Here is a 27,742-nt window from a genome sequence, read left to right as displayed (position 1 = left end):
TCCATGTTGGTAGCCAGACCTTCAGCTCAGAAATTGGGGGTGGGGAGAACCTTGGACTCTTGTTAAACAGTTGACTACAAAAAACACCTTCTATTTGCAAATCATCATAAGTAATGGGCATAAAATAGAAGAGGAGGTAAAAGCACAATTGAACATTTCTTCCATTTTCTCAATAGGACTCTACTGGAGTCTTATGGAAACCCTCCACACACATGAAGCCCAAACCACTGAGACTGCTAGAAACAAATCATCAACCAATCCTCATTTTCCTTAGTTATAAAATAATTAGTGGGGCTTTTCCCCTTCAATATTTCCAGTGGAAACCTCAACAAAACCAATTCAACTGCACTTCATTGCCCTTTCAAAAAAGCTACTTGTAATTGATCTTACAGAATATACCCACACTCTGGCAATGGGTCAGTTCTAGGATGTATCCTTATGCTATCAACCTTATTTCTCCACAGTAATGCTCAAAGCCAAGCACTTGCAATTATAGATGCCTTTGAGTTCTTCAGTTGTCATGTAATTCAGGGAAAAAGGTACTCAGCTTACAGCCTTAGTGAACTGATAACATCAGTAGATGTCAAAACTATATTTTAAATAGTTATTTCTGGTATAACACATTTAAGCCCAGCAATACATATAAATCTCTAGCATTTAAGAATTTAAGATTTTTTTTACAGCTTTTTCTCTTTTGCTTAATTATATTGTCAGATAAATGTCAGCACTTACAGTTCTAGGACAAGATAGAACCTTTAATGCATGTTCCTTTAGTTCATAAAAACAGTTCAGTACACCCACGAAGAACCAAAGAATTTATCACATTATGTGCCCCCAAACAGAAAACAATAATGAACTTGTTTAGGAGTTAAAAGGTTGAAACAAGTGGCCCCATATGTTCATCATTCCCTTGGCCTTTTGTTTTGCCAAATACAAAAGAAATGAAGAGAAAGGAAAAATATGATAGAAAGAAAGGAAGAACCAGAAAGAGAAGAGAAAAAAGAGGAAGAAAAAAATATCAGAACACTCTTTCTCAAAAATCCCCCACAAATCCAAAATTTAAAAGACTTTTCTTTTTATCTTAAATCAATGGAATATCAATTGATTCCAGATGTCTGGGCTACAATGAAAATGCCTAGCAGAATTTGAGGGCAATAGTCATAAGAAAATACTCACTGTAGGTGTAACCATTTTTGTTTGTTCCAGATCTTTTACAGCAGGTCAGGTTGAGTATTATGAGGCTGATGTGAATAGAAAACTGGGGACTTAAAAACATGTGCTGCTTTGTGGGTGGGGTTTGTGAAAGCATCTAGTTACATTTGGACACCCAAGCAGGTATGCTATGAGTCTGGGTAAACTGCCTTTTGTCCATTCAAACAATGAACAAATTATACAGCTTGGATTTGAGTCAATCTTTTCCCTTCAATCAAGATACCAATTTCCATTGTACCCCAGACAGTGACCCAGGCTCCAGCCCTCTCCCTTACCATCTCCCCTCTGACTCAAACACTTGGAAAATGTCTTGAGATTCAGAGTACAATCCATCACCTTGTGAGTTCTGCCTCCAGACAGGACATCTTTACTCCCTGAATGACATCTGAAAGACCACTCACCTCCCTCAAACCACTTCCTGCCCCAAATTCAGGAAAAAGGAACAACTTATTGCTAGCTCTGCTTTTGAAAAGTTCAGCATACACAGCATGGAAAGTTCATTTGGAGACAGTTTTCCAAACTTGTAATTAAGGCAGACATAACACTCAACAGCCTCTTGTAGGGAGACAAAGCCCCCACCTGTCAGACCACATAGCATATATGTATGTTGACTTGATTTCTTTTAAAAGCAAAGTAGCCAGCCTGTATCTTGGCATCTCAAGGGCAGCAGAATCAGGTGCCCGGACAAGGATGGATCCTTAACTCCTAAGCCACTTACTCAGAAAAGTCCCGGCAGTGGAGTATTTGAAAGCAGCAAATGAATGCTGTACCCAGGAGCAGGGACATTTTATGAATTGAGACCTCAGGCAATTTCATCGGGAACCAGTGACAGCAGCTTAAAAGTGCTTGCAAATTGGAAAAACACATGCCTTGAAGGATATAATTTTGCTGAGAATGGAAATTTGAACTGGGGCCAGTGATTGGAAACGAGAAGTCGCGGCACGGACGGTGGCACCCAAATTGACCTAAAGAGACTTTGCAGCACCGAGTGTAAAGTCAGAGTTTTATAACACAACCCCCCAAGCCCAAACTTTGCCCGAGAAAGTCCTCTTTAAACCAGAAAACATGGACAGTTAGTAGAAAGTTTCTGCTTCCCATATACAGTATGCATTTATGTAAATTATATGAATATGCAAGTTCAGCAAGAGTTGTCAAGTTCTTTTTCAAGAGCAAATTAAACTCCTCTCTAACTTGGACTTTCTGGGCAGAAGTGCAGAGAGTTCCGGGACCTTAGTTTCAAAGATCATATTTAAAAGATTTAATATCATCTAAAATGTAATTCTCTGTATGTGGCATGCCTTATAATAAAAATCCTGACAAGTTACACACACACACACACACACACACACACACACACACACACACACACACTCATATATACGTAAGAACAATTTCTTAAATTAAACATCTGCACCTGCAAAAAAAAAAATTCCCAAGTTCATATCCACTCTCGATAGCCCTTAACCATAGACAGGATTTAAAGGACTCTTCTCTAAAGACACCACGGAACCCCGGCGAAGTGGAGGATTTAGCATAAGTACCTTGCAATCGTTTCTACTCATACATATCTCCGTGTAAAGGCATCTATCTCCCGGAGCTATCTTTTCAAATCCCACAGAATTGCACATTCAGCAATTTATAAATAACTCCCAGTTCCGAAACAATGAAAATTCTAAAGTGAATAACATTTCTAGGAAGAAGCAAGCAGTACACAAATAAAAGCAAATCCCCCCCATGATTTCAAAGAGTAAGAAATATTTACCTTCAAGGAATCACAAAAGCAGCACTTAAATAATTGGGTTGGAAGACCGCTGACTTTTCCCATTGCTTGTGAAGTGCAAAGTCTGGAAATGAATTGGTTAGCAGGAATAATGAGGCAAGAAGAAATCCAGAGAGATGGGAGATGTTGAGAGCAATGTCACATTTCAATTTTGAGGACTTTATTCCATTGCGCAGGCTCTATCTGCTCTGAATTTAGCAGTGACAGTGAGGTTTAGCAAACAGAAGAGGGATTTAGAGAAAATCCTCACATTTATCTACAAAACACAGACACTGTAGACAGGAAACAGCTGGGAGAACATTTGCCTTCTCTCTCTCTCCCTCTTCTGGCAAAGTTATCGAGTAAGGACTTTTTTGGGCATGGTGACAAATAACATCATACCTTTGCATTTTAAAACTAGAGCACAGAAGCATTTTTTTTCCTCTTAAAAGAAGGTGTGTTAGTGACAGGGTGAGCAGATATTAAAAATATTGATGCTACTATAGGAGAAGAGGATCTGTTCTCTGATTAACTTTCTCCTGGGCATGAAGACGCACATCTGTTAATACACCTTATCAGTACTAAAGGAGGGTATGTGGCGGGTGGGCAAGCAATTTTACATCCTAGCAAACGCAAAATAAAAGAGTGAAGCAAAGACACCCCAAGCAAACCTGCGATTTTAACCCTGAAATGACTAAGGTAAACTCGGTTGGAAGACAGCACTGGGGTGACCCCTTGTCCTACTTGCCAAGCCAGAAAAATGATCTCATTTCCCAGAACCTAGAAAAGGGGCAGGCAGCGTCACAATTGGCTCCCTTTAGGAAGACACCGGTTCATGCTTTTTGCCTGCGACAGGGCAAAGACTTTGCTGAGCTGTAAAGCCAACTGAAAAAATAAAATCTTTTTTTTCCCTTCTTCTACTAGGCTGCCTATCACCCCCCGCCCCCCCCCCCCCCCGACCACCACCAGGGGAAAGGACAAGCTATTTTCCCATTGTTCATATTTTTCTGCATAACTTGAAACTCTCTCTCTCTCTCTCTCTCTCTCTCTCTCTCTCTCTCTCTCTCTCTCTCTCTCTCTTTCTCTCTCTCGGTGTGTGTGTGTGTGTTTTCTTTCTCCAGTGTTTGTGTGTTCTAAATAACACCAGCTGGCTAGCAATGCCCTCTCAAGGGTTATGATGTCATTCAAATCCCTCCACTGGATGAGTGGCTGGCAACATGGCCCAAGCCAGCTGTTTTGCTATTTATAATGAACCCTTGCCTTTGCCACTGAGAATCAAGTTCTGATTGCTCGTCAATATACTTTGTACCGATTTCTCTTTGGTTTTGTGAGGTTATAGATAAGAAAGTGGATTATGAAACAAGGTTGCGAAAGTCCAGATAAGACATACCAGTTTCCCTGCATGTCTAGCAGGCATGGCTGCCCAGGGACGGTGGGAATAACCTGGACCCTGCATTCCCCTCTCATGACTGTCAAGGACCACGATGATACTGATGCGTCTACTGAAAACAGAGGTCTGCTGGAAGCCGTGGTCTGGAACTTTATGTTGTCCTGTGGATAGAAAGTTGATTGCAGGCGTCAGTGCCCTCAACGGCAAACCTGGCTGGTTTCAGAAGGGGGTTCAGTTTGATCATTCTTCTGTGTAGTTAAAAATTTGCAGCAAGGTTCACCTTCCAGGAAGAAAATTTAGAAATTATTAGAATTTAATGCCGTCTGAATGGTGCACAAAGTCAACCTCATATAGTGAGTGCCTACTATGTGCCCAACTACATGCACCATGGTCATGGCACCATAGGGCTCTCAGCTGAGTGGCAGAGACAAAGAGGAAATCGTCACTGTCATGTGGTGGGTATCTCCTCTTTTAAAAATATGAACAGTGCACATGGTGGGGGAGGAACAGATTCTCGGAAAGACAGGGAAGTGAAACCCGGTTGAAAATCTAGAATGGGGAGAAGGATGGATCATGAGAGGCTTTGGGTACAAGGTTGGGATGTTTTAGTGGATACTATTTGACCTGAAGAGAATAAAAATAAGTATCATCAAGAGATGGCCAGGTGTGTGGGCAATTCTTGTACTTTAAGAAAAATTCAAGGCTTCCTTTAATGATATCCTCTTCATGCATTTAATTTATGACTTGGTGTACCTAAAGTCTCTTTTTTTCTTCAGCTTTTGAGATCACCCCCTTTGGGAAAAACGAAGTCTGTCCTCCTCTCATAGACTCTGATGATGAAATCGTATAACCAAAGAACTGCATCTATCTTCCAGGTAGAAAGAACTGTCATTCCACCTGCACAGTGTCAGGTACTGGCTGGAGTCTTGTCTCTGAGCGCCTTGCTCCATCACCAGGTGAAGGCCAGGACTTTCCCATTGCACCTTTAGCATATTTTAATTGTCCCAGGATGTCCTAGGGGCTCACTGCATCTTTCCAAAGCTGGAACCCGGTCTGGTATACCCTCTGGTGTGCCCTGGGCAACCATGGCCTGTGAAAGGCTGCTTCAGGAGACAGGACACATACTATTCCATCAGACTCTGCGCTCCTGTGATATCGACATACTGACTCACAGTGTCTTGGTTTCATAACCCCAATTACCCTTAAAGGATAATTGAGTTTTAATTTATGTCCCAGTTTTTGTGTCGCAAAGAAAACTGAAATTTCAGTGAGTCGTAATTATCATCAGCTGTGCTGTGGAAACACTCCAATGTGAGCTCCCAGTTTCCAATAGGGAAAGCAATTTCCTGAAGTGATTATTGCATATTTCAATGTGGGGAATGGTCTATATGTCTGGGTAGGATGAGCCAACCAAAGAACAGGGCAGTAATTTCCTAGAGAAATGGCCATATTCTCTGCTAATTCCAGAGTCAACATGAAAATGAAAGGGCAATAAATATGCCACATGATTACTTTTTAAGGACTGAGCAAATGAATGCACCTGTTACTAGAGAGTCTGAGGTGGTAGTAAATCTAATCTCCAGGACAAGTTCAGGCCATGGAGTCTTACTGGAGAGAACATATGGGCTCATTCTAAAATGACTGAAGGACTGTGTAGTCTCCTGCCTGGGACAACCTGGCAGCTATGGGAATTGTGTGCCAACAAAATAGCTAACTGCACAAATGTGCTCATCATGAGAACATATACTCCTGAAAATTCCGATTCACAGTTTCACCTTTTGGGTGTATAATGCCTAGTGGGTATACATGCTCTACCCTAAAGCCTACTTCTTGAGTAGCATATTTGCAATAAGCTGCTGCCTCAGAAGATTTCTGATGCCTTCCTTTAAAAATATAAAGTTGTTCATCTCCTTAAAGCACAGGCTGAGTGAGAGTCACAGAAAAGGGGTGAGCAAGGCCCAGTCCCCACTCTTACGGCTCAAGCCATGTTGCCAGCCTTCCCCATGCCAACTGCAGAGGAGCTGATCCAAAAGGTAATTTCATATCCATGTGCAATAGGGCATATTTACAATTTATTTTATTAATGTTTTTGCTGACTCCCAAGAAAAGCTCAGAATGGATATTTGGAGGTAGGAGGACTTTGGAACCAAATAAAGGGTGAGGTCTAAGGTTCTAGGGCCACCCACCAGGCAAAGAACTTGGGGAAACTATTGGACATGTGTCCTGGATCATGGTTTGTGGGGAGGGTTGGTCTGGGAGTGTATTCTCCAAAGTTTGAGATCAAGAGCTTGTCAATTCAGAATGTAAAACTCAGAGGAAAAGGCCGGATCTCAAAAATACAACATGCTGCCGAACAAGGAGGCTAATGTCAGCTCCAAAGATCTGCTCAGAAGGGGCTCTGTTATTGCTCAGAAAGATCTTACGTAGCTCAAAGGAGTTGCTTTAAACCCTTAAAGGAGCATTATCCCCACAGCTAGGGAAAACCGTAACAGGGAGAAGAATTCCTCTCACTAAAGAAATCAGTGTGTTCTTTTCAACATCAAACTTGGATCTTATTTCTTCTAAAATGTCAAAAGGGCAAATGCTGAAAGCAGTCAGAAGCAAAACTGCTGTGGTTTGGGGGCAGCAAAAGAATTCTTCGTAAAGGCAGACAAGGAGTCACTGCATGGGGCGAGGATGGCTTGGTGGAGTGAGAGAATCAGAGGATTCACCACAATTGTCCCAAGTTGAATAGAAAATGAGGAAAGGACACATCACCTCCGAACTTTAAGGGCTGTACCCACCAAGCGTTTTCTTTTGGAATTTAAAAAAAAAAAAAAAAATGTGTACGCCCTCTAGTGGGCTGAGGGGAAATTGCCACCGTAATCTTAACCATTGATATGGCCTTTTGGAGAGAGTGGGCGTTTTGAAAAGCTCTGGATTAAAATATATTTTAAATTGCACTGATCTTCAGTTTTATGAATCCTTTTAAAATAAAATAATCTATGTTTTAAAGGGGGGAAAAGTGCTAAGGGGAGAAAGAAAGATCATCAACTTCGTGAGGACACAGATGTATTCTTCACAGCAGGATTCCCCACGTTTAACTCCTGGTATGGGCTCAAAATACTGTGTTGATTGAACAAGAGTCTGGAAAATTGATGATGATAAAGGTAAAGTCCTATATAATAAAAGAGAAAAATGGTAATTGGCGTACGACGATACCCTTTTCATTGGCTAATCAGGGCTATATGCAAATTAACTGCCAACTAAGATTGGCAGTTAACTGCCAACAAGATGGCGGTTAATTTGCATATGTAGGCACAATGCAGGGAGGTGAAGGGAAAGCAGGAAGAAGCCCCCTGCCACTGACAGTGATTGGAAACCCAGGAGGGAGCTAAGAGCTGGGGGGCAGGGCAAAGGCAGCCCTGGGGCTGCCTTTGCCCTGCCCCCCGGCCATGATTGGAGAATCAGGTGCCTTTGCCGCCCTGGCCAGTGATAGCAGGAAGTAGGGGTGGAGCCAGCTATGGGAGCTGGGCACGGTCGAAGCTGGCAGTCCCAGGAGCTAGGGGTCCCTTGCCTGGGCCTAAAGCGAAGCCCATGATCGCGGGGCTGCTGCAGCTGCGGGTCCCCGCTGCCCGGGCCGGACGCCTAGGCCAGAGGCGTTAGGCCTGGGCAGGGGCGGAGCCTGCAACCGCAGGGAGCTGGGGGTCTCCTGCCCAGGCCTGACACCTCTGCCGGAGGCCTCAGGCCTGGTCAAGGGGCCGATCCGGTGATTGGTGATTGGAGGGTGATGAGGGTCAACTCCTCTGGTCGAGGCATCAGGCCTGGGCGGGGGGCGGAGCCGGGGATTGGGGGGATATGACGGTCCCCTTGCCCAGGCCTGAAGCCTGGGTCAGAGGCATCAGGCTTGGGCGTGGGGTGGAGCAAGCGATCAGAGGGAGATGGGGGTCCCCTGACCAGGCATGATTCCTGGGCCAGAGGCCTCAGGCCTGGGCAGGGGTCAGAGCCAGTGATCGGGGGGAGTTGGGGGTCCCCTGTCCAAGCCTGACACCTCTGGCGGAGGCGTCTGGCCTGGGCAAGGGGCCGATCAGGCGATCGGAGGGTGATGGGGGTCTACGCCTCTGGCAGAGGCATCAGGCCTGGGCAAGGGGCAGAGCCAGCAATTGGAGGGGTTTGGGGGTCCCCTGCCCAGGCCTGATGCCTGGACCAGAGGCATCATGCCTGGGCTGGGGGCAGAACCAGTGATGGGGGGAAATGAGGGTCCCCTGCTCAGGCCTGACACCTCTGTCAGAGGCGTCAGGCCTGGGCAAGGGGCCGATCCTGCGATTGGAGGGTGATGGGGGTCAATGCCTGAGGGCTCCCAATATGTGAGAGGGGGCAGGCTGGGCTGAGGGACACTCCCCCCCCACACACACACCCAGTGCACGAATTTTGTGCACCGGGCCCCTAGTGTTTAACATAAAGAAGAAACTCTCTGAGCGTGAAACGACCAATTCCTAAAAAGGAACAAAGAAAAATAAGAAAAGTGAGGGAGTGGGCAGCAAGGGTAGACAGAAAAGGGACTTATTTAAAATGAAACAAATGTAGGTGCTCACGGATGGATCCTAAATCCAGTCTCCCTGTCTGTTCAGCATGTTCTACCACATCAGTATTCAACATGTGCGCTAAAATTTTAATAGTCAAAGACACGCCATCTAAGAACCACATATGTGTGGAAGTGGTTCCATTTTTAATGATCTCTCTATCCTGAATTTACCAAGAATAAATTCTCAGTTTGGTAGTAGCCTAGGTTCCGTGCCTAACACTTGCTTATCTTCCTTTTTGAACAACGGCAAACCAATTAGCCAACCAAACAAACAAAGACACCTTAAGCCCAAAGGCTTAACAGGCAGTAGTTTTATGCAGAATTTAACAGTACTGTTTTTTGTTTTAAGAATACATTTTACTTAGGGCAAGTGATGCTGTTTTGAAATAGACACTTTATTTATTTTTATTTTTTATTTTTTTTATTGCTTAAAGTATTACAAAGAGTATTACATATGTCTCCTTTTTTGTCAAGGGCGGGGGGGGGGAAAGGAAATAGACACTTAAAAGTTTTGAAAATATATGTATCCAATTCTTAAAAATTTAAGAAAAATACTTTAAAGTAAATAATATTACAAGTGGCAGACAGTTACAATGAAATGTGACCAATTGGTGTTTGAATGTCTGGTGTTTGGGATTACTGCAGCATAACATGTCATGCATTAGGGGACAAAATACCACAGTGAGAAATCAGGGAACAAAGACCCTGGACATAAAAAAATGCCACCACATAAACAAATTAATTGTATTTCTTGATAATTCAGAGACCCTGTAGGCTCACACATTTTTCATACCAACCTTTCAGAGTTGGGAGATGTTGAAAAAGGCTTGGTAGAGTGAAAAACATTTGAGTTAAGTCTATCAGCTTACTTCCAAGATAGACAAGAATAGTAAAGGCTATTCCAGGCAGAGGGAACAGCATGGACAAAGTTATTTAGGAATAAGAAGGTGCTCAGTGTTGGGGTGATCTGGGAGCTGAGGTTGTATTCACGCTCTCAGACCCCTGCACTGTGGAAGCCCTTTATCCTCCTCTTCTCATCAGTAGAGTTTACATAGCTGCAAGGCTGGAAGCCAGTCTTAACTCCCTCATGATTCCCTGTATACAAAGCTTCGTATGTAACTAAATCTGCGATTAACTCTGGGAATGGCATAGTGCCTCAAGGTAAATACGCAACAAGAGACTCAGTCACATTATAACCTAGGTCAATCTGAGCAGTCCTGGGTAAGAAGAACTGTGGTGTAGATTGATCACCCAGTTCTCTTGCCAGAGGTTCCATTTTTGAAAGATTTAATTATAGTCTTTATGCCTTGGTAAGTAGGTTTTAATGGGAAAAAGTGATAACTCTTGATAAGGATTTTTCCACTGTGAGGGTTGAGGCAAAAAGCTCTCGTTTCTGGTGAACTCTGAACTTCCTAGAAAACCTGGTTCATTAGACACTTTACTCTTCATGCGGGTCACTTAAGGAGCTTTCCCTGTGCTCTTTGAAAGTGGGGCACAGAAACTCGAACTTCAATTCTTTTCTTTTTTAATGGGTAAACAGCAAGTACTGGATTTACCTACTGTCAGCTTCAATCAAGCTGAACATCTGGATGATGCTTTTATTTTTATTGATTTCAGAGAGAAAGGGAGAGTGAGAGAGATAGAAACTTCAATGATGAAAGAGAATCATTGATCAGCTGTCTCCTGCATGTCCCACACTGGAGATCCAGCCCACAACCCAGGCATGTGCGCTGACTGGGAATCGAACTGTGACCTCCCAATTCATAGGTCAACACTCAACCACTGAGCCATGCTGGCCAGGCAGCTTCAATTCTTTACTTAAAAGTAGCTGTTGGGATTTCTTGGTAGGGTTCCCTGCATAAACAGAAGTTTGAGTAATCAGTTGAAGAGAAGATACAGAATCTAGGGAAGCCCTCGTTAATGATCCATCTGATAAGCATACACCCATGGAGACCGTACCTCATCCTCCACCCCGCACAGACCCTCGAGCATGGACTGAAGGTGTGCCATGCATACTCTGCAGGCATTCAGATGGGCCTACAACACACTTCGCTCCTTTTCACACCCGGGTGAAGGCCTCAGCTTCTTTCAAGGCTCAAAACAAGTATTTAAACCCAGTTGGATTAGCCAGGGTTCTCCAGAGAAACAGAACCAACTGGGTCAATACTCTATCTATCATCTATCTGTATGTCTGTCTATTTATCTATCATCATCTATTATCTATCTATTGGATCTATCATTTATCCATTTATTTTAAGGAATTGACTTATGTGATTAAGGAGACTTGGCAAGTTCAAAATCTGAAGGGCAGGCTGAAGACTCAGGGAAAAGTTACAATTTGAGTCCAACAATCATCTGCTGACAAAACTTCCTCTTCTTCTGGGGAGGCCAGTCTTTTTCTATTAAAGCCTTCAACTGATTGGATGAAGCCCATCCATTTTATGGAGAGGAATCTGCTTTACTCAAGGTCTACTGACTTAAATGTTAATTTTTTCTCTCAAAAATACTCTCACAGAAACATCTAGAATGTTTGATCAAATATCTGGGTAGTATGGCCTGACCAGGTTGACACATATAATTAACCATCACACCAGTGGTCTTCCCCCACTAAAACTGTAAAACAATAATAATAGTTTTTACCCAGTTACAGAAAAGAAAACTCAAGTTAATAGGGTACATTTCCAAATTTTTCCTTCCATATGTTTTTCTTAAGCTTTTGGCTCTTGAACTTACTATTCTCTAATCTTTGCCAAAAAAAAAAAGTCACAGGACACTTGCCTTGATTATACCATTAATAATTTACAAGATGCTGCTCATTGATGACAAGAAAATCAAGTGTTTTATATTTTCCTACCACCAAGGGGAATAAGTGTGCATAACACACACACACTTACACTCATATGACTCAAACACATGCACACAATCATACACATAAACATCTGTGCTTAGTTTCTCTTGCCATTCAAAACATCCCCTTCCTCAGAGGCCTCCTCTCTTTCTGATGATCATCCTGGCTTCTTCACAACTTGTTATTGTTCAGTATTTCCTTAGTCCCAGCATAGTGCTTCATTTCTAATAGGTTTTCAATTAATAGTTGTTAATTAATAATGATAATAACCAACAGCATTGTTGAGTATCAATTATATTTAATCTTTTATTTCATATTATTTTCATTATCTTGCTTAATTCTCACCTGCCTCAATGAAATATTCTTCTTCCACTTTCATTTCAAAATGCCCCATTCAGTTCTTAGAATATACCAGATTCTCAAAAATATTTGCAAAATGAATGAAGAGAAAATTTTTTTTTTATCCCCTATTTTGTAATTTACATCCCCATGACTGTTCTGTAACTACCATTTGTACTTCTTAATCCCTTTACCTTTTTCACTCAGCCCGCACCCACTGTCCCCTCTGGCAACCATCAAAATATTCTCTGTATGTATGAATCTGTTTCTGTTCTGCTTGTTTATTTTGTTTTTTTTTTTAGATTCCACATATAAATAAAATCATTTGTCTTTCTCTGTCTGACTTATTTCACTTAGCACAATACCCTCCAGGTCCATCCATATTGTTGTGGTTGGCAAGATTTTTTTTTTATGGCAGAATCATATTCTATTGTATGCACCACTTCTTTATTCATTCATCTGTTGATGGATATTTAGGTTGCTTCCATATCTTGGCTATTGTAAGTAATGCTGCAATAAACATATGGATGTATATATCTTTTCTATTTAGTGTTTGGGGTTTTTTGGATAAATCCAAGAAGTGGAGTTACTGCATCCTTCCTTGTTTTTTGTTATAGACTTTAAAAAAAAACAACAAAACCTCTATTTGGTCTCCTATAAGTATTGCTATCCCAGCTTTTTGTTTTGGTCATGAAATATCTTTTTACACCCCTTTAATTTCAGACTGTATGTTTCTTTTGACCTGAAATGAGCCTCTTGTAGACAGCATATGTAAGGGTCAGTCACTATATATCTCTTGATTGGAGCATTTAATTCACTTGAATTTAACTTAATTGTTGATTTCACATATTAGTGAGATTATATAGATATGTATTTACTGCCATTTGAATGAAGAGAAAATTGAGCTAAAAAAAGTTAAATGATTTGTCTAATGTTCCACAGGTAGTAAATGACAGAGCCAGGATTTAAATTCAGGTTGGTCTTGATACACAACACTACAAGATTTACACATTTTTAGTAGATGGATGCTCTCTTTCATTATTTTGTGGTGTAAGCTGCCACCCACCCCCCTGCTGCACAGTATGATGCTGTACTTTAATTGGTGCTCAATCAAGGAGTAATTAATTCTAAATATGAGTTTAGAATAATTGTAATAGTCATTTCCAAAATAGGCTGTCTGAAAAGTTCAGAGATGAACTCTTAGGATATAGTCTGGTTATAGCCATGTTGGAGCATCTTAGGGGAAACTAGCAGTGAAAGATTATGCTTCCTGGTCCTCATCCCTACCACTTCCAGCTCGAGATACTCTCAGAATACATAGAGAAGAAAACAAGTGCCTCCAGATTTTTCACTGTACTAGGTTGCCTCTAATAAAACAAAACAAACCACCAAAGCTGTAGCAATAGACAATTACTCTCCAGAAGCTGGAGGTACAAGAGTCCCAGCCAGAAGCTCAGGCAAAGCCTGCCTCAAACAGGAAGCCACTTGGACTCATCTAGTTACAGTAAGATCAGAGGTAAGGTTCCCTGGGGTGTAGTCTTCCTGGACGTTTAGATGTGGGTCTCTGAAGTAGAGCAAGGTACACTGCCAAACATCGATCTATAGAATCCCACTCTGATTCGAACAAATTTTGTTCTGATGAGACATAAGGGCCTAAACATGTCCCACTTAATGACAATTTATGCTCTACTTCTTGGAGTCCTAGAGGCTGGGGCAAACTCAATCTCTGGCATCTATACGTCCTAAGGTTAATAAAGCATCTATAAGTTGTTGTGAGATGGATAACAGGAAATCCCTGTCAACAGGATACTTATGGCTTCTCAGAAAGCTATTGCTTTTCTTCTCTGGCCATTTCCAAATGGCTTATGATGGATTAGTGTGACAGTTCCTAAAGGCTTGCTGAACTTTCTAAAATTCAAGGTAGGACGGTTTGACCAGATTATGGGCTCAGTGGCTAGTATTCTGGCTTTTGTTCCAAGTTAGTCTTTGTGTTCTTTTTTACCCCCCTTTCTTTCCCTGGCTAAAGAATACTAGCTGGACTCATTCCCTTTAATCAACTGCTCTCTGGCTTTACATCCCTGATTCTTCCCAAGGAAAATGGTGACTTAAGATTTGGATCTTGCTGGGGCTAGAGCACTGCCAATCCAACTGGCAGGCTCCTTCCCAGTTGGGTTCCCATCAAGGTAGCAATCCCACATCCTGGACTGGCTAGTGGCTCTGCCAGGTGCCAAGGTTGTTAAACTGACTCCATCGCTTTGGAAAGCAAGAGACTTCCAGAGGCAATTGTAGCATTTGCAAAGTTTGGAGAGAGGCTGGGGCTGCTGAGTGAGGGCATCTGTTTTTCCCAGGAGGCTATCTAGGTCATGCCTTCCAACATCTGGACTTTTCCAACCCACTCATTTTTGTGGCTTTTGCAGATAAAGCAAGTGTCATCAAACCACAGACAATTTGCCATGTGTTGCCTCTGTGGACGGCCTCAGTGGGGCAAAGGACTCTTGTGATCCAAACCCAACCAATTCTTCGGACCCAAACATGAAACAGACAAAAGATAAAACCCAAAGCTCCTGGGGAATGAGATCTTTTCAGTGGGAGAGAGGAACCAAGAACAGATGCTATGTGTAGTCAGGAATAACCAGGCAGTAGCAATTGTTAGCATTTAGCACTGGTGGGGATAAATTTGCATTTCTGCAGTTTATAAATAAAACAGTTCCACAGGATTTTCACTGAGCTCATTGAAAAATTTCAGTGGCAACCATGTCCCAAGTACACCAAACTTGGGGCTGTCTGATTCTACGCAAGAGGAATATCCTTTGTGATTGGAAAGCCACTTCTGAAACACATGACTGGAAGGTGTATCTCATCCACTGGGGCAGCGCAACCACCCACAATGAAGCTGGGGTCATCCCAAACTAGAGAAAACATTCTTCTCTTGGAAGGATTGAACTATGCTGCCTGGAAAATAAGTTTACACAGTTCAGTGTCAAGCAATTAGGGTAAGTCCAGAAAACGGGCAGGAAATGCCAGGGCTGGACTGACATGGGTGCCCTGAGGTACAGCATCACTTTGAATGGGACTGTTATTTACTTTCTTAAATAAATATCATGTGGCAAAATCATGCCTTATGCAAACCAGCTAAAATGTGTGATGTAACCGTGTTAACACGTTTTTATAGTCTTGGAAGAATGCAATGGGATTGGGTCTATCAGTCACCATGTAAAGAAGCCGAGTATACATTCCAGATGTTCATTATGTCCCAATCACATGCTGGGAGCAGTGGGGAGGCTTTCTCCTTGCCCAGGAAGTCTGATTTTAGTCCTTGAGACAGACACACTGGAAATCTGATATGTTTGGAATTATAATGCTAAATCCCATATTTCCAATGAAGTAAGTGTATGTGTGCAAAACAAAACAATGTAAAAAAAAAAAACACACATGGGGAAGAAAGAAAGAGCAAAAGGAAAGAAAGAGCAAGCAAAGGCAATCCTTTAGGACCTTGAACTGAGGTCTCTCCCAGTTCAGCCTCATTTCTACTGTCAAACTGAGTCTTCACTGGAAAGGTCTATGGGCATGAAAAGTAAATGCAGATGTAGATCAGATTAACTGTATCACTGAGTAACTGACCTTTGGAAAATCAGATGGTTCAATGTTCTCCACAATCAGAAAAAGATGCTTTTACTTGTGCGTTGCTTACATTTTAAAATATCCTCCAAAAGGACTTAGTTCAAAGCAACCTCTAATGAGTCTTCTCACTGGAAGGTATTAGACTTTTTAAAAGTACTTAGACATTTAGACTGTAGATAACTGCTTCACAATGTTCTTTATCCTGGAGGGTACTGTATCGAATCACACCAACTTTGTTGATGTTATTATGGAATCAATCAATCCTAAGCCTTTTACAATTCAGCCTGAACTGATCTTTGCAAAGAAATGTACCTCATCTTACATAAATTCATCTGCCTTTCTGTTCAAATTGGACTACCGACTATCCTCTAGACATGCTTTGCCCTGTTTATACCTTTAGCTTCTGCTAATGTATCTTCACCACCTCAATCCCAGCACTTTTGGCAGAAAATTTCAGCACATTTACCAATTCCTCAAACCTCCTGGCATCTCTTCTGAGCCCCTCTCAATGCACCAGCTAGAAGAGATGACTTTTCCTTGTGATCTCTCCTATTGCCTTGTTCGTGCCTTCTCCCCTTATGTGCACACACTTATGTGCATATGTAGACATATATTCATTTATTTATTGATTACTTAATCCATAAAATAGTCATTGAACATGCTAATAGTCATAGACAACATGCTAAGAACTGGAAATACAACCTATATTTTTCTACGTGTATTCTTATACCCAGCATTGGGATGACTTGATTGTGGCACTGACCCACTTTGAAAAGAGGCCTAGAAACACAAAGGGAAAATGTGCTATGGACACCAACTATGGACTTTAACTAAATAACATGGACCCAAATTAAAAAAAAAAGTTTAATGTAGGTAGAGAATAGGCTAGACTTGAAGGATGGTAGATACTTTAAAGTTGAAATAAGATTAGAAATATAAGAATCTAGAAGTAGCTCTTAAAAAATTGAACTTGTAAAAATGACCTGTTATAGTCATCATGGTTTAAAGAAACAATAATAAAACACTAAAATCTCAAGTTGCCTCCAACCTCTTAGCTGGCAAAAGAAGCTTAGTACTAAAAGCTGAATCAAATGTTCTCATTTGAAATTGAAGTTTCTATAAATTGAAAACATAGAGGTAGGAAACAAATATCCAAATGTTCTTGAAAAATGAGCAAGCAAATGGATTAAGAATAAATCCCAGTTAACTCATCTAAATGCTATAGATAAAAATTTTACTCTACTTGCCATGGGCCAGATAAGGTTTCATCACGCCTGCCTGGAGACATTATAAAGAGCACAACTAAGTCTTCTAAAGTGACCTCTATAGTCTAAAGTCTGCACAGAACAGACAGCTCTCAAGTATAGATATTTGTATCTTAGTTTGTTCCCTTCTAACCATGACTCCCAAGCCAAAATCTTCAAGCTAAAATGTCCAGGAAGCTCTAAATCAACCACCCTGACCCACATCCTCTTTCTGTGTCAAGCTTGTGAGCTCTGCCATACCAGGTCAGTTTCTGATTCTAGAGAATCATGGTTCTAATTGAATGTAGCGAGTATTCATGAAACTCTGCTGTCTTCCCAGTTCCTTTGGTAGGCACTGTAGGGACACAAAGAAATACAATACATGATTTTCGACCTTCAGGAGCTTGCTATCTTGTTTAAGAGACAGTAAACACACAAAAATAGAGAGAAGCTATAACTATCAAGTACAAAATTGAGCACATGATCAGTTTCTAAATTGATTATTGTTATATGTTTATTGCTGTGGTGGCCAGAGAGGGAAGAATGGGCCCTTGACCTTGCCTGGCAATCATACTTCATTTCCCTTGTCTATTCGTTAGCCTTTTCTCATAGATGGTTGTTTCATATTTTCTCTTCTCTCTCAAGTTTTCTACCATCTACACCACCATCTCCATTCTTAGTTGAAGACCTTACTTCCTATTTCATCAAAGAGAGTAGCAGCCATAAGAGACTCTCTGCAAGCTCCTCCTACAGCACTCACCTTCCTACTATGTTTTTGTCACCACATATATGTTTTTCTTTCCTACTAGGTCCATGCTCCTAGTTGAGATCAATCTAGTTGAGGCCAATTGCATCCCCCCTTGCCTTTTCAAGGATCTCGCTCCAGAAATTCTTTTCCTTTCTCTTGTATTCTCAGTTATCTCTTTCTCCTGCATCAGTCTCATTAGCACATGAGTAAGCTGGCCCTCCTTCCATCTTCATTCTACTTCACCATGGAGCTGCTACCTCACTTCTTCTTTTTGTTATAAGCATTATTTTGTTTTAATTTTTAAAAATGTTTTTATGGGGAGCAGGGGAAATCACTGCTAAAGATTTCTAAATGTCTGATTCCAACAGGGGGAAAAAAGGACCTCTTAAAAATTAAAAAAGGGGGGCGGGATAAAAGTAAGGACTGGTGTACTGTAGTGTGACTTCATAGCCAATAGTCTAGCAAGTGTGTTAATATCCCCAGGTCTCAATTTCTTTGTGCAACTCTGATTTCTTGGAGTAGACTCTTTGGGACACAAATCATTGGCAAATAAGGTACTGCTACTTATGTAGTTGAATTATAACTATAATAATTTTGGTCTATTGGCAAGGAATAATTTAATCTATCACATAGAACCATACCAAAATTATGTTAGATATATAGATACTGATTTGAGAAAAATCATGGTAAATCAGCAAGTGAAGTAGACAAAGCTCAACTGGTAAATTGCCAAGACGGTTTCTAAAACAGTCAATCTGTAGACGTCTAGATGAAGAACATGAACAACTTGATAAATACATACCTATCTTCAGAAGCCAATCAATGTCATCTATTCATCTTACCACTGAGTACTTGGAATCCGGGATGGCAAATACAGAAAACCATGACCATCTTCTCTCTTCATGATCAAACTTTATAACTTGACATCATAGAAGAAACTACAGAAATGCAAACCCAACATTTAAAAGAGTTGCTATGTATAGTTTTTCTGAGGGTAAGCATGGAGGGGCAACAAAAACATGTAACTGCTACCAGTGTTTGATATACCATGTTTCAAGACAAGAATCAGAAAGACAGCATTGGTAGAAGCACAGAATTTTCAGAGCAGAAGGAACCTTAGAAGCCATCCCATTTGATACTTCATTGAAATGGAGAAAGGAAGAACTGATGAGGGATGAGGTACAATGATCCCAACTGGGCAAGAGAAAAGAAGGAAGAAATGCATTTTTTACATATGTTCACAAATGTGATATCTTGTATAAGAGAAAAATGATAAATAGGATGCTTGAACACATTGGTGGGTACCTGCATTGGGAAAACATTTCTTCTAGATTTGTGTGCCTTTGAAAAGAGAGACTTTTTTTTAAAAAAAGGGAAGTTTAGAAACAGATTTTGGGGTGGGCGTGCCAAGCTTAAAGAACGTCCAGGTAGGGGAATAGAAGCGTCATGTTGGAAAGAGTAAATAACTGTCTCCCAAAATAAGAGCTGCAGAAATTGAGGCAAGACCTGGGTTTAAATCCCAGAAGTATCTCTGAATACTTTTATGGCCTCAGGCAAGTTATTCATTCTTTCTGAACTTTCTTAGCTACAATCCCAAATTGAGACAGACTAAGATTTAAATCCCAGCAATATCACGGACTGCTTGAATGACCTTGGACAAATTATTCATACTCTGGGAAACTACTTACTTATAAAATTGGGATATCAATACCTACATCACAGATTGAGCACACAAAAGGTGCTAATAGAGCAGATGTTATTAGTATAAAGATGTTTGTATATATTTAGTATAAATCACTAACCTATAAAGTTCTTCAATTTGAAAACTACTTTGTGTTATCAGCATACAGAGTTTTCTGATGTCCTCTCTTTGGTTGGAAAACTGCGTCAAGGTCAAGGTGACCTGTTTCAAACTGACCTGGGTATTCCCAAATTTATCTAAGCCTTAAGAAATAAGCCAGCTAACATGAATGACTGCAGAGCCCTTAGAAAGTATCACTTACAGTAAAGTTTACCATCCCTGTTATTATTCTACGGTGGGCACCAAATCTAAAAAAAATAACTACCCCCCAAAATTTCAGATTCTGAAATTTTATTCAAATCATAAATAATCACATTGATCTTCCTTCCATACTTACTAGCTGTAATTTAGAAAGACATCAAATATTAGTATTTACCTGATTTTGATGATTTGATGAGGGAAAGTTGCAACTGCAATCTTTGTTCCTCCACATTAGCTCTCTAGACAATTAGTTGAGGTGAAGTGGGGAGCAGGAAAGTGGGTCAGAGAAAGCAAGAAGCAGAGGCTCAGAATCTCTTTTCTCCAACTACTTAAGGGAAACAGCCTCCTTTAAAAATCCAAACAATCCCTAGAAAGATTACTGTTTATCCAGAGCTTAATTAGAATTCCTTTGGAGTTCCATATAAGGCTAACAGAGCTTATGCTTTTTAGCAAGACCATATTGCTTTCCACACTTTCCACCCCATCACTGAAAACTACTTCATCTGAGAAAGGAGGCTACAGTCAGAGCTGGTTACTAACTTTCTGCTAAAAGACCACATGGACTAACCCCATCATGCTTTTGATCCCTCTTTACATTATAGACCACATCTCATCATGGGATTCTACACTGCTGTGTATCCCTTAATCTGACTTAATCTATAGTCCTTCTACCACATTCTTCTAATGGGCTCTCTGGAAATCAGGGCATGTCTTCAGAAAAATCCTCTACTTTTTCATTTTTGTTTCACCTTTTTGCTCTAGCTGAAATCCATCTGCTCCTCAAGGACAGTGATTTCCCCCAGCCTTCCATTGGGATCGTTTTCTTCTTATATTTCACTTACAACAGGGTCTAGAGATGATGGTGTTCTCCTTATTGCTTAAGATTACTTTCTGATCTTTGCTATTTTTTTTCCTAAGCTACTCCACTTCCATCTCCTTTAGACTGCAAGCTATCAGAATATGCTACTATCTCTCTCACTTTCTTGCTGTTACCCATTGTCTTCCAGGTCATTCCCCTTCTTTTGTTGATTTGTTATTTGGATCTTGCCTTAATTTCCACTATTGTTCTTGTCACCAGTCTTGAGGACTTCAGCATTGATAAAGACAGTCCATCTAATGACCTGTATTATGAACTCCCAGTATTCAATTATCTGTTCCTCCACTCTACCTCAGATACCACCTCCCATACTTACATTCTAGACATTGTTAGATAAATTATATCCAGCGTAGTTAGCTTGGTTGGTAGACTATCAGACTTTTAATCTGAGGGTCTAGGGTTTAAAGCCCTGTTTGGGCATCTGTGCCTTTTAATCCTTACTTAGGTCACCAAATCCTATCACATAAAAATGCCAACACTGAAGTGTGCTTCTGCTATAAATCAAATTCAACTCATTTTTCACTGATTTCAGAATATGTTATATAAGTGGGATAAAGAGCAGAAACTACCTCCAAAATCTTTACTTCAGTTATCCCATGCCCTGCATACCATCTTCTCTCTGTCCAGCTCATTTCTTTTTGTACTCTTCCTCTAACCATTTTTTGTCCCTATTGGGATCTCTAGTCCTTTGATTCTACAATATTTTTCTACCATATCTCCTTGTGCTCTTTCTTTCTTTTTTACCCAACATAGATTCAATGACCCTTCACTTTAATACATCCCCTTGTGTATGTATAACGTATCCATCCCTTCTCCCATCATACTTGTCAGGAAAAACTCCAACTCTGAATCTCTATCATCTCCATGCCTGCATCTGAACAGCTGAGTGTGACTGAAGAAAACAGGTAATCATGTTGATAGCCTCACACTAGATTTTTTACCACAAACATCAAGTTAACTTTCAACACTGCCTGGAAATCCAAGACCTTTCCAGAAATAATATGTAGAAAATTGAGAGAGGAAACAAGATGACAAGCAAGAAGATTGGGTAGGATTCAGATGAGAGATTCAGAAAAGACATGATGGGCCATGGACTAGAGAAGTGGTCACAGGAATTTAAGTCAGAGAATACTCTCCAGAAACATTTTAGAGGCAGAATTGGCATGATTTGGTGAGTGAAGTCAGGCGTGGACAATTGGATAATCAGCTTTGCTCATATCATGGACCATCAGGTAGAAGCTAGAGACAATGGACAAATGAAATCATTCTAAATTTGAGATATTATCTAGAGTATTTCATTGGAAGATTTGGAGGGGAGTTCTTAGGAAGGTCCTTTCTTTTCACCCTAACCATCCTTCAATACCTTTCTACTTCAGACTTCTCAAAAATAGTCTTTGTAACTCTGCTCCATTTCTATTTTCATGGTTTCCATTCTACTACCCCTTGTTATTTGTTATGTCCAATATGAGGGGATGGAGAGAAGATATATCTATTAATTCAAAAAATTATTTAAAAGAAAAAATCAATTCAAAGAAAATTGAGTAAATAGTGAAAAGTAAGGAATACGCAAATTGAAAATTTCAATTTGGGACATTTCAATTTCTCTATTAAGTGACAGGGTGAATAGGCAATTGGATATAATTGTTAAGGATGTAGACTTGGGAATTATATCTATTGTATTTACCCACCTAGAATTCATTAATCCTTCTGTTAATAATATCTTGGTATTTTCTGGGAAGTTACTCTTATTCCCCCTCAGCAGTCCCATCACTCTTCATCCCTTTATCTTCCTATGCTTATTCCTATCTGATTATAAGCTTCATGAGCCTAAAGACTTTGACTTTGTTGTTCACTGTTGCATTCGCAGAATGAAGAACAGTGCTTAGCACATAGTAGGTGCTCAATGTATGTTAAATCAATGAGTGTCAGTTCGGTTAAGGTTGACCTCATTCCTACCTCCAGGATGGTGATGTGCTCAGGCTTGAGAAAGTCATCGATGATTGCTTTAGGATAGGCACATAAACCAACATGGCCCTGGAACTATGAGCACATTCTTTTGCAACTTCAAGGGGCCACAAAGGGGAGTCTAGACTAGAAATAAATCAATTCAGATGGAAACTGAACTGAGAGAGAAAGAGAATGCGGTCAAATCCTGATGTCATTATTTAAGATCCTGGATCAAGACAAACATGTTACATGAGCCAATAAATTCCATCTTTTGTTTAACTTTGCTCATTGTTGCTTAAGTTGAATTGCATTTTCTACCATTTTTAAGCAAGAATTGTGACTAATACAGATTGTAACTGAAGTGTTTTGAATAGATGACATCACATGGAAGAGATAATGTGAAAATAGAGCACCAGGAATAACCATATTTAGGGCTGAATGAAAGAAGAAAACTGAAAACACACACACACACACACACAACAACAACAACAACAACAACAACAACAACACATAACCAAACAGCTTAAAATGTAAAAGAAGAACCAGCAATATCTAGTTCACAGAAAACATACAAAGAATTTCAAAGAGGAAGAGGAGAGGTTAGGAGTATTGAACTCAAACTCAGAGTGTCATCAGAGTGACCTAGAGGGCTTGCTGAAACAGATTGCTGGGCCCCATCCCAGAGTTTCTAATTCAGTAAAAAGGCATGTGGGGCCCATGAATTTGAGTCTCTCACAGGATCCCCGGTGATGTTTTTTTCTTCCTTTCTTTCCATATCCCTCCCTCCCTCCCTCCCTCCCTCCCTCCCTCCCTCCCTCCCTCCCTCCCTTCCTCCCTCCCTCTCTTCATTCCTTTCAATACATTTGTATTGATTTCAGAGAGGAAGGGAGAGGGAGAGAGGTGGAAACATCAGTGATGAGAGGGAATCATTGATTGGCTGCTTCCTACACATCCCATACTGAAGATCAAACCTGAAACCCAAGCTTGTGTCCTGACTAGGAATCAACCATGACCTCCTGTTTCATGGGTTGATGCTCAACCACTGAGCCACACTGTCCAGGCTTTCTTTCTTTCTTTCTTTCTTTCTTTCTTTCTTTCTTTCTTTCTTTCTTTCTTTCTTTCTTTTTCTTTCTTTCTTTTTTTCTTTCTTTCTCTTGCTGATTTAGGGACCACGTCTGAGAATAACTGCTATAGAGATTTTGAATACAGTGAGATTTTAAAATGTGCTGGTTTTTTTTTTATTTGAAAATGTGGGAAAGGGAAACAGTATTTGTGTTGTGGTGAGTAGAAGAATATGCAGAGAACTAGGAATGATTGGGAGAAGAAGTGGAGGCAGTGCAAATAGATGATTCTATCAAGGAGCTAAATTATCAAAAGAAATAAATGAGGGAGCCAGCTATAGAGAATGACAGGGAAAGCTTTTTTATTTAAAGATAGGAGAGATTTGGGTATGTTTAAAGATGCTCATGTGCTCAGAGCAAGGGAAAAAGTAAAAGAACAAGGCATTTAAAGAGAAAGAAGAACGTTTGAAAAAGCTGCTGAGAAGAATGGGAGAAAGTTGACCATGACGATTGCAAGTTTTATACAAAACATCAAGAGCCCAGCTGTGGTTGGAGTTCGTGATTATAGAATGGAGGGACTTCTTCCCAGCAGAGCTTGGCAGTCCTGGTTGAGGAACAGAGAAGGCAGACTGTGGAATTTATCCAGGATAGGAGTGAATTTCCTTCTTGTTCTTTTAAAAACAATAATACCTCCATTAATTAGTGCTCCGGGAATAAAGCTCTTTACTATGAAAACAGGCAGTCTGAAAAACAAAAAACATGTCCATAAATCATGAAAGTAGACCATTTGTAGTCTTATGACAATATTACTGAGTAGGTTCTTTTTGTCCTGAACCAGACCTTAGTCTAGATCAACATGTCAAATCTCTGAAGAATATCTGCTATCCTGGGTCCCCCTGACCTACTTCAAAGGTCTGATATCTCTGATCTCTCCAACCCCATCCCTTAGCAAATCTGGGAAGGATTTGATAACCAGTCTAGTTGCTACCAATTAGTTAGATTACTGTAATCTCCCACCCATGTGTTGCTTTAGTCAAGGTTATGCATTTTCACTGCTTTGTTCCAACTGTGGAATAATATTGGACTTAGCTTTTTTTAGAAGTGCTTAAAGGAGGAGGATTGCAGGTAATGGAGCTAGTTTGTCTGATCTCCAGTGATCAGTATTGTATCCAGGGGCCAGCAAGTAGTCTGACACAGAGAAAATTCTCAACAAGTATCTACTGAATGAATGAACAAATGAGTAAATGAATAAATAGACAATAAAATTGACCATGAGTTTGGGATGGGAAACAGACACTGCTGATGGAAGAGCAAAAAATTACAACTGTGATGGAGAGTACCTTTTAATTGAGCTTCCTCATAAGTCAACCCCGAGACAAAGATTTGAGGGCAACTAGTTCATTTGGGAAGTAATCCCAGGGGCATTGGTAAGGGATGTGGAAGTGAGGGAAGTAAGGGAAGGAAGCCCATAAAAGGGTACATTAATGAGATGGTTGCCACTGGGGACAGCTGAGACTCAATTCCATTGATGTGGAATTGCACTGTGGTTGGTCAGAGTTGTCCCCTGCTGAAAGATGAAGAAAATAGGGCATTTTAAAATCAACTATTTGTCATTGACTGAGGACTGCACTCAATGTGTTCACTCCCCACCATTTCCTGCCTACCCTGTGAGTGAACAAAGCACGCTCTTAGAGCCAGGGAAATCCCTCAGATGAAGAGGGCTGGGTGCTTGCCCTAGGAAGCCATGAATGACTGAGGAAGGGATATGGTGGGGCATCAAGAGCAAAGATCCAGGGCCTATTTGTTAGTATCTTTCAAATTTTTTAATGTATATATCTTCTGTGTAGAAATTGCGCTTGTACAAATTTACACACTTGATAAATGCACATATTTGTACAAACACACATATACACACAAGGATATTCATGCAGAATTATTTATAGTAGCAACATTTTGGACACAATCTCAATATCTATCAGTAGGATGCTTGTTAAATAAATTATGGCACAATCATATATCAAAATCCTATGTGGCTTCTAAATAAATAAGATTCTATTTGCACTGATACAGAAAGAGGTCCAACATATATTATTGTTTAAAAAAGCAAGACACATAAAGCTTTGAATAGTTTGCTTCTCTCTCTCTCTCTCTCTCTCTCTCTCTCTCTCTCTCTCTATCTGGAAAAAGGAAATTGAGAATGGGAGAAAAGGCAGACAAGGTGAAGAGGAAACAATTCATTGCTGCAATCAGTTGTACTGCCTAATTTTAAAATACATTTATGTAAAACCTATTTTAAGTGAGTAATTGTGTGTGTGTGTGTGTGTGTGTGTGTGTGTGTGTGTAAATTGTAGTTAATAAAACAAAACAGAAATTCCTTCCCCTACCTCCATTCCCACCTTCTAATCCCAAGGGGATATAATCTCAAATGATTCCAGCCATCCTCTGGAGCTCTTAGATGTGCTAATTTGAGATTATTCCATTCCAAACCAATCATGAAAGTGACCTCCTCCAGGCTTCATTCCCTGTTGCATTTTTCACAGGTCCCTACTTTCCCGGGACCAGAGAAATGGTAGCTGATGAATGTTTTTAAGACAAACACAAACAGTGAGTAAGCTCTGGAAGCAGTTGGGCTAAATGCTCTTGATACAACATTACCAACAGAAATGTTCTCTTTCTTGAGGAAAGTCCCTCCAGTGGTCAAGACACTCTCAGGAGCAGGGTTGCACTCCCCAGGGGTGCCGGAATGTCTCAACATTTGGCTGGGCAGTGGTGTGTCACAGAACTGTCTAATGAACATAGGTCTTCATTTTGAGGAACTGGTGCTTTTTCTATAGTGCTGGGGGAGAGAGGAACTCATTTGTCCTTATGAAACTGGTAAACTACTGCTGTTCCTTCTGCTTTCTCAGCCTCTCCATGGAGAGGCTTAATCAGCTAATTGCTCAATTTTATCAGCACAGGCAGCCACATTTAGCATAGACTACCCAGATTAGATGGTTCAGTCTTTGGCAGGGAGTTGGAGGGAAGGGGAAGGTACAGAACTCCCAGTTCTCTTAATTGGCACCATTGAATAATAATAATAATAATAATAATAATAATAATAATAATGATAGATCATAAATTTTCATTGGGATCATTGCAACAGCAAACCCTAAAGGGCCTCCCTCTCTCCAGTCTTGTCACTTTTAAAATCATCTTCCAAAGTGTGGCCATAGTGATCTTTCCAAAATGTGGGTATAACTCTGATAGTCTGAACTCCTTCAGTGGAACCATATTTTCCTATAAAGTAAAATACATTCACTAATCAGAGTACTCAAAGCCTTTCATGGTCCAGCCCATGCCAACTTTTCTAGCTACATCACTTATCATTTCTCATTCTTTGTTTTTTTGAGCCATGCCTGTGAATCCCTATGTGCTGCCCATGTTCTCCAATATTTCCAAGCTCAGGGATACCTTTTCTGGTTCTGTGGGTTCCCATGGCCCTGTTAGAATCCCACTCTATTGTAGTACTTGTTACATTGATTGAAATTTCATGTTTCCTTGCCTATATCCTTTATTAGATGGTAAACTTTCCTAGGTAAAGACAGTCTCTTACCTTTATAACCCATGCAGTAGGCATTCAATAGAAGTTGTTTACACAGATCAACTTCCATCTATCCTTTTCACACCAAGTGCCTCTGCTTGCATGCCTCTCGCTTACCACCTCTGTAGGCATCTCATTTTATTCTTATTGTAGTTGGAGTATTACAGGTTGGGTTCTCCCCAACAAATAATTCTGAAATGGAGATTTCCATGTAGGAGGCTTTGGGGATGGTCTCTCAGCATCAGCACCTGTGGAGGAAGTGAAAGAATGGATTGGAAAAAAAGAGAAGTTGGTATAGTAGCAACAAGACCTTAGCTGACCCTATAGAGAGTTCTGAAGCTGGGATAGCTCTTCAGAGTTGGCCCAAGTTGAGGTAAGGAGGCTGAGCTTTTATATCCTTGCATCAACCAGACATTGGATGCAGGGTGCCCTGAAGGGAGTCATGACCTTGGGCAAAGTGGTTCTTTTCAGCCACAGGCAATTGCTGTAGAGGCCTGAGAGCTTAGAGCTGTTGGTGGGCAACATTTTCAGCATTTGAATGAATATGCCT

The 27,742-nt window shown here is 40.6% G+C and overlaps 1 protein-coding gene across 6 annotated transcripts in view; it reads right to left on the bottom strand.

Moving 5' to 3' along the window:
• IGF1 (insulin like growth factor 1) overlaps positions 1–3,317 on the bottom strand; it is a 71,263-nt gene extending 67,946 nt beyond the window's left edge. The window contains exon 1 of one of the 6 annotated variants that reach the window (XM_059681822.1): positions 2,975–3,317. In XM_059681822.1, the coding sequence (XP_059537805.1) occupies positions 2,975–3,037 (63 nt within the window). In that variant the 5' untranslated portion in view covers positions 3,038–3,317. Of the gene's footprint in view, positions 1–1,176; positions 1,315–1,930; positions 2,059–2,974 lie in introns of those variants that run through there. The other 5 variants (XM_059681824.1, XM_059681825.1, XM_059681827.1 and 2 more) reach the window with 5 other exon arrangements.
• Positions 3,318–27,742: the final 24,425 nt, after the last annotated feature.

This window comes from Myotis daubentonii, chromosome 2 (genome assembly GCF_963259705.1).
Source record: "Myotis daubentonii chromosome 2, mMyoDau2.1, whole genome shotgun sequence".
In the NCBI taxonomy this organism is placed as follows: Eukaryota; Metazoa; Chordata; class Mammalia; order Chiroptera; family Vespertilionidae; genus Myotis; species Myotis daubentonii.
This window is presented reverse-complemented; position numbering and strand designations above follow the sequence as displayed.